Source organism: Camponotus floridanus, unplaced genomic scaffold, assembly GCF_003227725.1.
Source record: "Camponotus floridanus strain SB8 unplaced genomic scaffold, Cflo_v7.5 scaffold24, whole genome shotgun sequence".
Classification (NCBI taxonomy): domain Eukaryota; kingdom Metazoa; phylum Arthropoda; class Insecta; order Hymenoptera; family Formicidae; genus Camponotus; species Camponotus floridanus.
The window spans coordinates 3,411,576-3,428,616 of record NW_020229370.1 but is presented as its reverse complement, the minus strand read 5'-3'; the positions used below and the strand labels follow the sequence as shown (position 1 = coordinate 3,428,616).

General features: G+C 36.2%; 3 protein-coding genes across 3 annotated transcripts in view; 1 reads left to right on the top strand and 2 right to left on the bottom strand.

Annotated features, from left to right (window-relative positions):
- Window positions 1–8,123, bottom strand: part of LOC105256581 — a 114,316-nt gene extending 106,193 nt beyond the window's left edge. Inside the window, exon 1 of the mRNA XM_011266633.3 lies at window positions 7,573–8,123. Coding sequence (XP_011264935.1) covers window positions 7,573–7,720 — 148 coding nt within the window. The 5' untranslated portion in view covers window positions 7,721–8,123. The remainder of the gene's footprint in view (window positions 1–7,572) is intronic.
- Window positions 8,124–8,760: 637 nt separating this feature from the next.
- Window positions 8,761–9,976, top strand: LOC105256580 (glutaredoxin-related protein 5, mitochondrial). The gene is made up of 3 exons (XM_011266632.2): window positions 8,761–8,958; window positions 9,233–9,374; window positions 9,674–9,976. The coding sequence occupies exons 1-3, from the start codon at window positions 8,878–8,880 to the stop codon at window positions 9,868–9,870; spliced, it is 420 nt and encodes a 139-aa protein (XP_011264934.1). The 5' UTR covers window positions 8,761–8,877; the 3' UTR covers window positions 9,871–9,976.
- A 51-nt stretch (window positions 9,977–10,027) lies between these two features.
- LOC105256579 (4-coumarate--CoA ligase 1) lies at window positions 10,028–16,071 on the bottom strand. The gene is made up of 7 exons (XM_011266631.3): window positions 15,814–16,071; window positions 14,277–14,453; window positions 11,577–11,911; window positions 11,291–11,437; window positions 10,866–11,111; window positions 10,525–10,796; window positions 10,028–10,437 (listed from the first exon to the last, which is right to left on the bottom strand). Exons 1-7 carry the CDS (start codon window positions 16,069–16,071, stop codon window positions 10,115–10,117), a joined length of 1,758 nt encoding a protein of 585 aa, XP_011264933.1. The 3' UTR covers window positions 10,028–10,114.
- Window positions 16,072–17,041: the final 970 nt, after the last annotated feature.

The following is a 17,041-nucleotide window of genomic DNA, read 5'->3' as shown; positions in this document are numbered from 1 at the left end:
TCTCTTCGCATTAGCGAGCATGTATTTAAGACATCGGAGAAACCAGCAGGGTACGACGATGAAAGGTTTATCCACAAATTGTTTTTTGATAAATGTATCGCGACATTTGTCGATTAGTGGTGGATTCGAAAAACTAACGCGCGTTTTGTAAAAATATAAACGAAAAAAAAAAAATGAATAACGTTACGTTACATTCGTGATTTAATCGAATTAAAATTTATCGATACAACTTGTTTGCTTATCGAGCTTTGATACGCCCGCTCAAAGTACTGTCAAATACGATATATCGCGGCAAAAATCTCTACTGCGTATTTATAAAACGTCCTACGTCGCGTCGTCCCACGGCTTGGAGACAGAAGGACATGATACGCGCGAGGCCGAATGTCGCGCGGAACGTCATTGAACATTCTCCTTGGTAGATATCGATATCGGTGCGCGCAAAGTAATCCTCCGCCGCGTAATCTGACAAACGAGACGATGCCGACAACATACGCGTGTTCGGGATAAAGTCTCAGTTTGGCGCAGCTTTCCCGGTCTCGTCGCGAAACGACGTTCGACGCAGCCCGTTCGTACATATCGTCGAAGCGAGGCGCGAGCCGGGTCTCTCGGGAGAAAGGTGAGACGGGAGGAGGAGAGACGGACGCGCGGCGACCTTCCCGAGGAAGCTCGCGAGTAGCGCGAGCGACTCCCGACTCCCGGAACGCGTGTCGCGTGCTCCGGCCCTGCCGGCTCGCGCGCGTCGTCATTTGTCCTCACGTCCCTCGGCCTCCTCGCTCCTCCGCGAGCCGAGTCCCTTTCCCCGCCGTCGTCGTCATCGTCGACCGGCTCGGTCGCTTCCGTCTCTCTTCGTCCGTTCCGTCGTCGCGTGGCACTCTCTCCCTTCCGCTCTCGCCGCGCTCTCTCTCTCTCTCTCGCCCCGCCACCTGTTTCTCTCTCCCGTCTCTCTCTGTTTCGCTCACGGGATTCCGGTTCTGCTTGCGCGCGCTTCTTTCGCATACGCGGCGCAAACTTTCGACCGATACGCGGGCACGCGTCGATCACGATCGTTAACTAAGTAGGTAGATAGATATCCGAGTATTCCAGGGTATCCGGATAACGATCGAACGAGGAGAGAAGCGTGATTAATGGATTTGTTCGCTATCAATTCGGTTTACGAGGTAAATGACCCCGCGCGCGCGCGTATGATATTATCCATCGTCGGCGATTAAATCCTCGAACGGGCCCGAGAACGATGACGGTGGGCGAAATCTAGTACAACGAGCGGCTTCTCGACGCGACGATCCGCACGTAATACGATATACCATGAGAAAGCGCGTTCGCGTCTTCGTAAACACAGAAATGATTCTCCGATATGAATTTTTTTTCCTCCCCTTCCTTCCCCCTCGGCCTCGTATGGCCATTTGCGCGTTTCCAGCCTCGAATAATACACAGGGTCGAGTCTGTCCTTCTCTCCGCTTCGATTAGCCTCGAGAATCAGCGGTAAGGTTTCCCTCCGTCTCCATCTCCGTCCATCTCCCTTTCTCTCTTTCCCCCCTCTCGTTACATTTCCGTCTTTGTCTTTCCAGCTGCGCAACCTCTTTCCTGTCCCCCCCCCCTCCCCCTCGCGCGAAGCGCGCGCACTCCATTCCAGATGCTCGGCAGTGCCGACAACCTTCCCCACCCACGATGCCCCGGCATACATAATCGAGACGCAGGCCGACTAAACTATCGCGCTCCCCTTCGTCTCTCCCGCCTGTGGCTGCCAAAATCATTTTACTATCGTTCGTAAATAAAGCTCGTTTCGCCGCATTATTCCAGGATCGGAATCATACTCGCGCTATTTTCACCGCGCGATTTTCAGCAACGAATCGACCCGTACAAGTCCGCATTCCCGACACGCGCGCGTCTACTTCGAAATTTCATTAACCCGAGTAAAATATCTTCGGTATCGGGACATTCGAGAATACATTCGCGATAGAAACCGATAGATTTTACGGCGATCCTTGATGTTAAATATTTCGAGAAAAAATACGACCGTCATCGTTCTTATCGGATTCCCTTGAAGATTAAGCGGTCGTTTCTCCTCGCGAACGATTGTTTTTTTAAGTAAAGCAAGAACGATGAGGTCGCGTTATCTCGTATGTTAAGGTGAGAGTAATAGACCGTAATCGGTCGTGCCAGGGTCGTTCGTTCGTGAATATCGACTAGAGCTGATAACGAGACGCTTTAAAGCTTACGACTTTGGCTCTCTCGATCCAACACGTGCGCGTGAAACGGGAGGGTACATTAATTTTGTTTATTTATTTTTAAACAATTTTTAAAAATCGCTTAGACGTATTCGATGACCAGATCTTGGCGGCCTGTACGGTATATTAACATTCCATACGCTGGACGAGATCCAAATTACGTTGGAATCCCGTTACCGCGTCGATATCATTCGATTAGCCGCGGGATACAACGACAGAGGATACGTAGATATCGAGTGGTATCGATTGCGGTGTGCACGCTGCCGTGTGTTCGTTGCACACGGTTATTCGAGTATCGCGCGCCGTACTCGTGTAAAATCACCAACTCCTCGCCAACTCCGTAAATGCTGGGCAGACTCGCTCGGCGATGGTGTCGACGAAGGGAACGCACGACGATGGAAAGGTCGACGGGGGAGAGACCGGCTGGGACGGGGGAGGCGGCGGCGCGACGACCGTGATGCTGCACGAGCGTGCGACGTGCACGCTTCTCCTTTCGTTTGCCGGTATTATTTTGCGTGACGTCACCGGACGTATGTACATGTGACGGTGGCGCGCCACGCGACGTGACGCACGATGATGTGCCGATGAATTCATCGAGGCGCGCTCGGGCCCCGCGAGGTCCCCCGATATACGGCCACGAATTTGCAAGACCTTCGAAAAATTACACGTTTTTAAAAACGATAATAATAATGTTCATAATCAGTAATAAATATGTTTAAAAAATTATGATGGTGATAATTGAAAAGAACGAGGGTGTTAATGGAAGCTCGTGTCATTACAATAATTATGTGTAATTAATAGAGTTTTTAAATGTTAAATTTGTAACGAATTTGTAACGACTTGAAAAAACTCAAATGTGTTTTTCAAATAATAATAATAATAATAATAAACACTCCAAAAAGGACAAATATTAATTTAAATCTTTGATTAGGTGGTTATTACAATGTATAATTAATCAAGGGTTTTTAAATTTGTAACGAGTTTGTAAGAGCTCGAAAAAATTCAATATATATTCTTCAAAAGTAATAATCATAATAAAAACTCCGAAAGAAACGAGTGACAATTTAAAGCCTTGATTATTATAATGTGTGTATGCAATTAACAACAATTTTTTTAATGTTAAATTCTTCGTCCAGAACTACCTTTGTCATATAGGAAAAAGAGCTTCAACATCATTTCGAAGCAACATTTACGTACATTTTGCATAAGTATCGCCTGCATCGTATCTTTCTGGATTATTTTTTGCCACTCGACTTGCTATTTGCAGCGTTTGGGTGCACAAAAGAGAAGTAACAAATGTTACGCAAACTTGATTATCCCGAGCGCGATAACACAAAGGCTTTACCTGCCGCGCGTGTGTGCGTCGTGTAACGGTAAAATTCGTTCGTTACATCGCAATGAGCTACCGTATATTCGAAAATGTTTCTTGATTTTCTCTACTCTGCACATGTCAGAGGCTAATCTAGCAGTGATTCCAATTGATTAATGATCAATAATTCGTCAAAATATATTAAATTTGTCTAATGCAATTTTATTGCATATTTGTTTTTCTTTTCACTTTAAAATGCAATAAAATTACTAATTGAAATTTTCAATTAGTTATCTTTGACATTTCGATACCGTATATATTGCGAAACATCGGGAGTCTTTATTTATTGACGATATGTATTTCATTCCGATTAAGATGTCTTCTCGCGACTTGAGAATCCGTTTCGTTCCACTTCTGAAATTATCACTTTGCGCGCGAATACCGGATCCGAACCGATACAAGATATACCTGTACACTTGGATATACTAGCGAAACTTGTCGGACGAGTCTACATCGCTCGCGGAGAATACCTAATTCCGATTGTAAAGGAAATAACGAATTAGAAAAGGATCACGCGGACTGCGATAACCGGTAAATGGGTTATCGAAAAAGAAGAAGAAGAAGAAGAAGAAGAAGAACTGTAGTTCCTCAAAGTTCCGTTAAAGTCACCATACATCGTGTAATCTTTTTAAATTTTTATTTAAATTTTGCCTTGCGAAATACATACGACTTGATAAACAGATGTAAGCCCAAAATAACAAATACGCGTCTTCTTCCCATTTACTTTTCTTGATTTTTTACATCATCTTTTACACGTTAAAAGACAATCATTCCATTTTAGTGCGATTTATATCTTGGATTTGAGAAATATAAGAAAGAGAGAGCGCCTCGACTTTGTTTCCCTTGCTGTCTCACGGATGTAAAAGCATAACTTTACCTTAGAAATGCGGAGCACGACATTGTGACAATATAATACTCCACGTCACGGTAGTCGCATTAAAGCGTTTACCGTAAACTATCGCAACAATTGTCGCTTCAACATCATAATGTCGGTAATATTCCTTTCCGCTTCTCGTCCCTTTATTCTCCCTTTAAAATCGTTGGCCTTCGCAAGTTCTCTTCGGGCCTTTCTCACTTAATAGACCTAATAGTAGTTTCCCCAGTCGACTTTTTCCAAGCATCCTGCGTTAAATTAGGATAGAAACCAAGAAGCCAAGACCAAGAAGCTACATGTGCGGTAATTATGCGAATTAAAATTTATCGATCAAATAATCTGCTGCAACATAATTTTAAGAGTAAAATTTCTTCCATTTCTTTAATTTTAACATGTTTCACAAATCAATATTATATAAAAGAAAAAAAATATCGTATAAATATTATCCGTTAAATTATCGAGTATCAATAAATTAACTATTAATATAAATTTAGTATTCAATTAATTTTCACATAACGTGTTTAATTTTGCGCATATTTTGTGTTTAAACTTTATGTTGAAAAATTTATTTATAAAATAATTAATAAATTCATAATTAATAGAAAGTGTGTAAAGAAGCACATATTACTTGCATAAAATTATAACATATTATGAACGATATTGCGCGTGTGTTGCCTGAAATATCGTACGTCTCTTCGAGATCTTCGAGTCTCGCTCAAATCAATTATTGGGCGGCTATGTTGTCGTATTTTTTTTAAATAAAAAAAAAATCATCTTGCGCATTCGCTATGTTTTTCATTTTGTACCGTGTACCTGTTGCTATTTTCGGACTTTTATCCCGGACCTACCGCAACACATCTACCTCTATCCACCTTTGCCCGTCAAACAGGGCGTGACGACCGGCAACGGAAGTTTAAATCTCGTGGGCGAGATCCGTAGGGACGAGGAGAGACCGCCCGAGAGTCGCCATGGTGACCATGATTTTACCCCGTGACGTCACGAATTACGAGGCGAACACGTGGCGCGAGCGGCGCCCACGCGAGTTTTCCCAGATTAGTAATTTTTCAATATTGCGTCATCGCCGCACACGCGCAACCGATGAACGCGTCCGAGGTATGCATCTCGATAACGTCATCGAGGTGCTCCGACGTTTCCGACGTGACGTCACTTGCCACGCATCGTATCGCATACCACGCGGCTCGATATCGGCTTAATCTGTCGGGATGACGCGACGTATATATTTGCGAATCAAAAAAATCGATTATTGAAAAGAATTAATTCCGACTTAACTATTAATGTTAATAATCTATTGCGACTCTTGCGTACGGTACTAAATAACGATCGGCGTTAAATAACGTAGCGAGAATAAACAAGGATTAACATCTAGTAACTGTTGCAGGCTTTTCCGATGTGACGTCATAAGCGAATGGCAGCACGTGCCACGCCGCAACAGTCGGCGGAGCAAAGCGTTTTACGACGTATCACGGCATTTTATGATGCCGAACAGCCTGCTATGCGCCCAAAATCAGTCGGTGACCGAAATTTTACGAGCCGAAATGTATTCCATAAAGCCCAAGTTGGTATATCTCGTGGACGTTACCGACGTCGAATCGATCCGACGCTGCCTTTCTATTAAATGTGTATATACAAACGACGTATCATTTGTTTAATCATTTTTATCGTAAATTTTATCGATTCGTTTCACAGTGTTTAGTATATCTGGGAAAAGGGCGTTTTGTCGTCCCTTTATTTGTGTTTAACTTTCGTTAAGTATTTCGATAACTTTTAAATCTCTTGTATATTTAAGAATCTATTTTCTCGAGACAAAATTCGTTTAGATAAACGACGAGATTTATATCTTCGATAAAAAAATAGATAAACATCTTTGCATAGTAAACTGTCACATATTTCTGCCTGCTCTCAAGAGAGGAAAATAAATATTTTGCCAAGAGATATAGGTTAGATCTTTAATTCTTATCGCGTTTCTAATGGCTAACGCCGTTAAATATAAAGATATAGATAAGATAAAATATTCTCTCTTTCTCTCCGAGCTCGTAGATTGTATATTCACGCAACGTCACGAGAAGCATGGAAGGTCGCGAGAAACGGGAGAGGAGAGGAAACATTTCCCGTTAATTTGATGGAACTAATATGTGTTTCCTAACTGATAGACTGAACTGGTATTGACTCAATATCGAATTACTTGGAGATTCACCGTGGATGCTCTCTCATCGAAGAAAATGATAAAGAAATTTTTCAATCATTTCGAGCAATTTAGAATATTTATATTATTTTTCTCTCTAATATATACATTTTTTTTTCTTTTAAACGATTAATTTTTATTCTCCAAGGAAACGCCATCTCGTTTCATAATAACATAAATATTCATTGAGAGAAGTAATATATTCATTGAAACACATATATATAGCATATTTTGTGAGTGGTTAATTTTAATATCTCTAAGAAGACGTCATCTCGTCTCTTGTGACGTAATTCCGATTCATGTACGCAATCGTATCTCCGCAACGATGCGTTTATTCGCGAACGTAAGTACCTAGGTCATCGATGGAGGTCAAATTCGGAGAGAAACGAACGCTTCGACGGAACTTGGCTTTTCGCGCACACGCCATCTTGCCCGAGTAAACGACTTGTAGCGAGTAAACGAAGAGTACTCTATCCGTCTATTCCTCGTAGTGTAATCTCTCTTGTAGTTCCGCGATACTTGCCGCACTGAAATATATCGACGGCATTCGCCGCAAAGTGCGTCTACGAATACATGCGCGTGTGGGAATCGTGCACGAGTCGCGGTCGCAGACCGCATGTCAGTGACATCTGACACTTGTTCCGAGTAACCGGCTGACGATACCGGAAGATAACTCAACGATTACCGACTGTCGCACTACTTTCTCATTTTTCACGAGTTCAGCCGGTATACTTTTTCTGCGTTACTTTTTCTACGAAATACGAGACAAAGAATTTAATTAAATTCTTTCGTAAAATATCGAGAGCGATAGGGAAAACGTGATTAAATCCTCGCAAGCGGATAAAACAAAATAATTGATAAGGAGAATGTAATAAATAAACGAATGCATAAATAAACTCACCGATCTGTGGATCGAGAAACGAAGAGGCGGAGGGAGGGAGAAGGATTATCGTTGCTTTTTCGCCAGCTACTTCGTTATTCCAGATCCTTAGAGGTCCAATTGATTGCGAATCGATCCAAAAAATGCTCCTGACATTCTTTTCTGACATTTCTTTTGATTAAGGCGATACGCCGTAATCAACACTTCCCGCACTTTCTTGATTTATTACACGCACTTAGCTGGAATATCAGCTATATTATCACAAAATAAATTTTCTTTTCACCAACACCGCTCGATTATAGACACTTGTGGATCTATTTCACTGTAAACCGACAAAAAAACACTAATCACTCGATACGATATCTCCGACATACTTTCGGCGCTCGCGTTATGCATCGAATTTACGATACATTTTGAAGCAAGGATCGGTCATCGTCGCTTGGAATTTAACACCTACTGTGTTTTCTCGATTTGTATCACAAATAACACTATCTAATCCGAGGGAGGTACCGAATCGCTCGCCAAATTCACTTAATTCAAACTACCGATACTTTCGCGAATCCGAGGACGGTTAAAGCACGTAATTTACTGAACTTGCAAAGTTTGAATATCTCAAAATTATAAAACATGCGCTGTGATTGGTCGAGTGTGACGCAGTAATCGTAAAAAAAATGCTCGATCTTGATTGGCCGACGCGCGTAATTGTAAAGCAATGCTCGACCGTGATTGGCTGATTCGAACGCGCGCGAATTGTACATTTTACATATCTTTGCAGTCGACGAGCATCCTCGGTAATGACTTGACGCGTATTAGTTTTGCTCCCGATTATTCGTCGGCTGAATGTGAGTCGCGGTGCGTTTGTGTTTCGCGAGTGTCGTACTTACAACGAAAATCTAATCCATCGTGTTATCGCGTGTTAGCGAATACGTGCGTCGTAATTTGTGTCGATGTAGTCATTTTTTGCAATCGTGTTCGCGAGTGTGAGTGTTTTTCTAAGTCGGCAGCAGAAAAGCTGTTGGTGAGTAATTCATTTGTAATAGTAATCTCTCTCAGCATTTTTTCGTAAATTGTTTACATATTTTTTTGGGACGATATGTTATAGATCTCATAAATTATTTCTGTCCCATAAGTTGTCGAGATTCTCGAATAACGGAATTTATACACTCTGGATACGAATTTGACGATTATAACGCACGATGGCGCCACGACCATCGGTTTAGAATCGCGTGTAAATACGAGATAGGCTACATAACCTCTTTAGGCTGTCTAAACGAAAAATTTAAGTTAATCGGTAAAGTGCGTTTTTTCTAGCGACATAAATTAAATATGTTTCGTTTTGGAGCGAGATGTTCCTTCATCGTCAGAAATTTTAGCACAAAGCTCGATGAAATAGGCAATCTTGTTAAAGTAAATATGATTGATACGATTTGGGATTTTTTTTTCATTATGTAAGATATTTCTGACTTGAAATGTATGGTATTTCATACAAGAAGAATTATATGCATTTCACTAGGTCAGCCTATATTTCTGTATAAAATTTTTTTATACTTTAAATTTATAGCAAAAAAAAATACATTATACAAGCTTGTAAAGAAAGGACTTTCTATTTTCGATAAATATCAATAAATATAATATTACTTATGTGCACTATTTACTATTATATGCGAATTGTTTTTTGTAGAAAAATAAAGTAGTTGTCTTCATGAAAGGCGTACCGGAAGAACCAAGATGTGGATTTAGCAATGCTGTGGTTCAAATATTGCGAATGCATGGTGTTACTTATGATGCTCACGATGTTCTTAAAGATGAAACTCTTAGACAAGGTAAATTGTTATAATTATTTATTATTATATCAAGTATATATCCACAGTAATGTTTCAAAAGAAAAATATGTACAATTTTTTATTTTATAAAAAATATAAATGTTATGAAAACATTTTTCTAAAATCGTTTGTAATATATAAAAAATTTTTTCAATTTTTATAAATCTTTATAAATATATTTACATAAATAAAATGTTTTCTTTTAATATTATTCTCTATATCCGTTAATATTACTAATAATAATATTCTTTTAATATTATTAAAGACATCACTTTTAAATATATATTCATATTAATTAGGTATAAAAGACTTTTCCAATTGGCCCACAATACCTCAGGTATATATAAATGGTGACTTTGTGGGTGGCTGTGACATACTGTTAGAAATGCACAAAAATGGTGAGCTTATCGAAGAGTTAAAAAAAGTTGGAATTACAAGTACTCTTTTGGAAAAAGAAGAATCCTCTCAAGGAGGGATAAACAAATCTAAAGAATAAATTCAACTTGATTAGCGTATAAGTAAATAATTGAATCTTTCAATCTTTGAATCAATGATTGTTTTTTGTTGTAAGAAACATTTTTTTTGTTAATATTAATCTTAATGTAAATAGATATATAATGAGATATAAAATAGAGATATAAATCTATTTATTAAACGTTTATTAAACATTTATTAAACGTTTATCGATAAATTCCTTGATATTAATTTGAGTGTACAAAACTCGACATTTGAAAAGTGTGCTACAACTTTTCAAGTTCTCTGCGAAGAATCTTTCCAGAAGCATTTTTTGGTATACTTTCTAAAACTTGTACATATCCCAAGTGCTTAAATTTGACTACACGTTCAGCTACGTATTCTTTGAGTTCATTTTCATTAATTTTTACTCCAGGCTTAGGAACTACAAAGGCTTTTGGAATTTCGCCGTATTTGTCGTGTGGGACACCAATGACGGCGACGTCTTGTATTTTGTCGTTACTGCGAATTACTTCTTCTAGTTCGGAGGGCGCGACTTGAAATCCTTTTACTTTTATCAACTCCTTCAATCGTGCTCGCACGAACAGACCTGCGACATACGATATTCAATTGTTAAGTTTTAAAATGTAAATGCCACATCTTACGTTTTCAATGTTTTCGGTTAAATCTTACTTACCTTGTTCGGTGTAATATCCTGAATCGCCAGTCTTGTACCAATCTCCGTCCATAGTATCCGCCGTGGCCTGGGGATTTTTATAATATCCTTTCATTACTTGCGGACCTCGTATGTATATCTCTCCCAATTCATGCAACGGTAAATTTTTGCCGAAATTATCTTGTCGCGTGCCTACAATTTTCAACTGTGTATTTGAAACCAAATAACCGGACGATGTCCATGGTGCATCCAAACTCATCGTAGCGAGCGGCGATAATTCTGACGCACCGTATCTGCATGCAAGTTACAAATCTTATTATTGTTGTACAGACCTATTTTTTTTTATAACTGTGATCTCTTACCCTTGGACGAAATTTACACGATTGACGCGACCTTGAAACTTGGCGAGAGATTCTTCTCCGATAGGTGCAGCTCCTGATACTATTAACTTCATAGATGCAAAGTGACGCGACGTTATCCGTTTGTCATATGTCATCATCTGTATGATCGGTGGTACCGTATACATGACCGTGCATCGATAATCTTCCAGCAGTTTTACGAGTTTATTCATGGAAAATTGCGGCATGCACACCAACTTAGCACCTATCCTATATATTGTATTGCATGATATTATAATAAATTTTATTTTTTTCAATTATTATCAAATACAAAAGAAAAATTAATAGAAATTAATTTTTAGAAAACGCAATCGGAAAAAGTTAAAATCAAATAATTATATTTAATAAATGGTAATATCATGATATAATTGATACATGTTAACACGTACCGTAAATAACAATACAAAATAATTACTAATCCATAAATGTGAAACATTGGTAATATCACTGGTACAATATCTTGGTGATATTCAGTCGTTTCCTCCGCGGGACAGATTTCCGGAAGCAAGGCTTGAAGAATATTTACCACAATATTTCTATAACATTAATACGTTTGCATTTACATAATAATACAAGGGGTACATTTTTCAATGTTCCGCGCATGTTTTCGTACATATTTATGTGTTTCTTTCAATTTAATTCAAAATATTTAATATGATATCAGAGTTTACGCACCTATGGCTTGTCTCGATACTTTTCGGTAGACCAGTCGTACCGCTGGAATAAGGCATGATTACCGTATCTTCGTAATTGACGTCGGTTTTCTGACTGACTGAAAATTCCTCGATGTCATCGCGCACGAGATCGTCGAATTTGATGGTTCCCGCGATCGAAGCGGTGCCACTGCCATCATTTACGATAACGATGGGTAATTTTATTTTTGAATTGTTGTCTATACTCGATTTGATATCAGCGTATTTGGCCGGAAATGTGAAAATCGCCTGAACATCCGCATTCTCAACTTGCTTTTTGATCTCGTACATTGTATATGCAGGATTAATTAATGTTGTCTTAAAAAAAGAAAAGAAAAATTAAAGAAATTACAATTGAAATAACAATTTCAGTTATGTTTGCGTAACACCATGAATACTTTAAACGTTTTATATAATAAGTATAATAAGTTTAATATAATATAAAGTTTTAATAAATTTCCTAAATTATATTCTTTAATAAATACTTTATTAAATTGTGAATTAACGTAACATTAGTTTTTATTTGTTACACAATAGCATTAATTGCAATTTTTTTTACTATATTTCTTTGTTATCTTAAGCAGATTCAAGTGTTTTATTCAAGAGGTGTCTCACTATCGCAATATATGTACATTTTTTTCTAGAATTACTTACGCATTGCGTCATATTTCTAGAATTACTTTGCATTTGACAAATTTTATAACAAAATAATAACCAAGATAAGTTTAAAACGTCTTCATAAAAAAGTAAAAATTATGTTTTGTAACATCTTTTAGAAGCGCGTGAGTAATTCTTTAAAACTTAAATTTATAATTATTTAATATTTCAGATAAATAGGTAATGATTACAAAAAGATAATTTTTTTAACTTAATAAAATAAGATGAAAATCAAAATTTTTTTTCTTTTAAATTATGTACATGCTTAATGTTTCGATAAACGGTAATACAAATGTATGTATGCGTTGTCGCTTGTGTGCTTGCGTTATTCTTTCCAGTAACTATAGTCATAGTTTATATTTTTAGCAAGATTTTCAAAAAAAACAGTCGTTAAATAATAATTAGTATTTTTTCTGAAATTTAATAGACATGTACACAAGCTGTGTATAATATAAAGATAAACAGGCTCTAAAGATAGATACAAACTTGTTGTACATGTTCGTATTTTGTATCATCGTATCATTGTAAATAAATACAACAAAAGACTGTAACTTTCTTAATATATTTAATTAATTTTATTATTTTTGACCTTAAAATATTATTTCACTTTACAATATAAACTTTATAGTTTAAAAAATTTTTTTTAAATTATACTACAAATAGAATTTTATAAATAAATGTTATTTACAAGCGTTAATTACAGAGCAAAATAGAAAAAATATGTTTATTGATGATAATGGTGGTTTAATAATATTATTATATTCTGTAATTTTGCTTTATATTTTTTTTAATGAATAAATAAATTAAGAAATTAGTAAATAGCTTAATATCGCTAGTCGAATTTACAAAGGTTAAATGAAATTGTGTAGTCGACCAAACTAGCCAGAAATATAATTTATTCAATACGACGTTTCGACCATATGATTGTGGTCCTTATCAAGTATACAAAATTAGCCGACGTATTGGTAATCAGAGTGTCGGCATAGATAATAATCTTGTACAAAGCACAAGTCACATTAACAAAACTTTATTTTTTAAAATTTAATTTTAAGAACAATGAGTCCGTGTGGGACCTCGTCAAAGACTGAAATAAAGTTTTGTTAATGTGCTTTGTACAAGATTATTATCTATGCCGACACTCTGATTACCAATACGTCGGCTAATTTTGTATACTTGATAAGGACCACAACCATATGGTCGAAACGTCGTATTGAATAAATTATATTTCTGGCTAGTTTGGTCGACTACACAATTTCATTTAACCTAAATAAATTAAGTTTAAAAAAATCAAAATAATTCGCAATACATGTACAAATTTTTGGTAAGTGAGACACCCTTCGACATCTTATTATGCTCTACCATGTTAATTGTACTTTTCGAATTTTTTTAAGGTTATTCTAATCAACTTTTAAAGTATAAGCTATTCGATAAATGATATTACAGTCAGCAAGAAAATAATTTCACACAAGAAAATGAATAAAGAATACTGGAACTATTTACATAGATTTGATGAGAATAATTTTCAAGTTAGAATAGCTATTTGAAGTATTACTCGATCAGACGATATGTTATCGCCATTTAAAGTTAGAGAAATATAATTACATTATATGATAATTATATGAATTTATGTGTGTGCTCTATCGTACGAGTCAATGATAGAGCAAATGTATAGTGTCATACAGAAATAAATTCTAAAGCTACATTTGCTTTTAATGAATTTATATACATACATACAACGAAATAGACGTATATTTTTTCATATTTAAAGTTATTTTCTCGAGAAAACTATGTAATTGAAAAAAAAAACAATTTATTATAGAAATAGTTTAGGTGACTTTGCCCATCTTTCTAAATCATATTATTGAATTTTTTTTCGATAAATACGACATAATATCGCATTTTCTGGTGGATAAGTTGTGATCATTTTGCTTCCTCATTTTAATAAGGCAAAAAAAGATAAATTCTTATCATGTGCTATGGGTCATATGCGCGCATAGAAATGTTTTCAAATATAATTTAATCTTACGCGTAAACCGGCTTCGTTTGCCGCTAGTAATATGATGGCAAATTCTGGAATATTTGGCAAAATAATGGCGATAGTATCCCCTGGCAGGAGTTTGCTTTTTCTCAAACTCGTTGCTAGTCTGCCGCATGCTTTTCTCAATTGACTGTACGTATACGATCTACCAGTATCTAAACAAATCTAAAATTACAATCGGACATTAATTATACATGTACAGTAACATAATATAATCATAATACATGAATGACAATATCAGAATTTCTAAATATAAGACATTTCTAATTTTAAGCTTTTAACAGATCTTGTTTGTTATTTTAGATCATTCTTTGATAGAGCTTTAATATTGTCTTTTATATGAAAACAGTAAGAGAGTATAGATTTGTATAAATGAAATATAGTTTCTTGTTTCAGAGAGAAATCATTATTTTATATAATCAATGTTGTAATAATCGATAAATTTTCTTTACAATTTTTAACATTATATATCCATTATTTGACAGAAAAATATACACGGTGGGCCATTTTAATCGATGCACTCGAATATCTCGAAAACAGCACTCTTCAGAAAGAAATGTTTCAAACAAAAATTGTAGGGTGTGAAGGGGGACATAAGATGGTAGCATTGGTTTGACCTTGGAAAGTCATTTGAAGGTCACATAAAAGTCACCTTCAATTTCTTAAATTGAACCCACTATTTTTCATTACATATTCTTGTAGCTTATCTCGAGAGTTTTCCAAAACACTACAGACAAATGTTTTTTCATTAAGTACTTTTTGAGTTATAAGGCTTCAAAGTTTGCAGTACTTCGATATAAAATGCAAAATATCTCGTAAAATATTTAGTTTTCGGTAGTCTTACCCTAATACTTTTATGCACAGGATAATGAGACAAAACTATTGGTGCAAAGAAAACGTATGATTGTTTATGATAAAAAATGTGTAATTTGCAATGCACTTTTTGTTATAAACAATCATGCGTTTTCTTTGCATCAATAGTTTTGTCTCATTATCCTGTGCATAAAAGTATTAGGGTAAGACTACCGAAAACTAAATATTTTACGAGATATTTTGCATTTTATATCGAAGTACTGCAAACTTTGAAGCCTTATAACTCAAAAAGTACTTAATGAAAAAACATTTGTCTGTAGTGTTTTGGAAAGCTCTCGAGATAAGCTACAAGAATATGTAATGAAAAATAGTGGGTTCAATTTAAGAAATTGAAGGTGACTTTTATGTGACCTTCAAATGACTTTCCAAGGTCAAACCAATGCTACCATCTTATGTCCCCCTTCACACCCTACAATTTTTGTTTGAAACATTTCTTTCTGAAGAGTGCTGTTTTCGAAATATTCGAGTGCATCGATTAAAATGGCCCACCGTGTATACAGTAGATTTTTATAATTTACTTATATTAAAAAATATATTCCTTATAATAAAACTCGTCAATATATTTCCTATCATATTGAAAAAGATATATCAATATTTCTCTCATATATTTTGTACAATTTTATATTATTACACTTATGTGGGCATCACGTACCAAAGCAGTACGATTCGACCATCTCTCGATCTTCTCCCAGATAAAATCATGTAAATAAATATTTTCAAAACCGCTCACATCAGGCAATCCGCTGCTCACTACATTTTGCGAATCCACTTTTAATTTGATCGCGGTCGCATAGCATCGACGTTCGATCAATTTCCCGAAATGAATTTTTGGCGATGCATTAAGAGCATATTCTCCAATGCTCCGATTCAAAAATGTCCGTGCGAAAACCGACAATCGTAGAATCGTCATTTTATGAAATTTAAAACAATGCGACTTTAACACTCGAGAGTTGCGAATAAGCTAGTGCATATATATAAGATCGTCATTCAAATATCATTCGTATGATATCATCCCCACTATCTTTTATAAGACGTGTACAGTGTACTCTACTATCAGACTCAGAAACTAACTATTCACAATTAACTTACGAGTCATGCTTGAAAGTTGGTATCAAAATGGAGCTTGTTAAAAACTGAAACTTGCCTCACTATTTATTAAGCGTCGTCTACAATGGCAGTAGGATTAATGCATTAAAGCTGTAACTCAATCAATTGACCAATAATTGATCATAATCGAGTATTCTCTTAATGCTTGACTATTATTGATCAATTCCATAAGTTACAGCTTTAATCCATTAATCCTACTGCCATTGTAGATGACTTGTTAGCCTCGAAGTATAAAAGAAAATTTCCTTTATTGATTAATCTCTTTGTAAGACGGAAATGATGCAGAATCAGTGGCAAACTGTGGCAAAGTGGTTTCGATGCGTTTAGAATCGCGAATCAGTCATTCATATGCAAAATAAAAAATTACTAACCTGTATTATACATTGTATGTAATTAATGGTAGAAGAGTGAATACAAAGAAGTGAAAATAATAACAATGTATGTTTCAAACATAAAAGTAGACTTGAGCAATTTAAAAATATCAATACGCAGCAGGAAATGTCTGTGTTTATTTTGCGTAGATGTATAAAAATTGTGTTTATTATACGTACATGCATAGAATTGAGCGTCAAGTAAATCAAGATTACGCTAGTGGAGTGTGAATGTTGCATTAGTAATAGAGTTGTTCCAAGCAGTTATTACACCTATGCGTTTATAAAATGTAAGCAGCACTTGGAGAGAGAAAGAGAGCGCTCTCATATTACGTCACAGGAAGCGCATTCATACGTATAAAATAACAGCCTTAATGTACAGTCAAGACAAACGATTTTGCG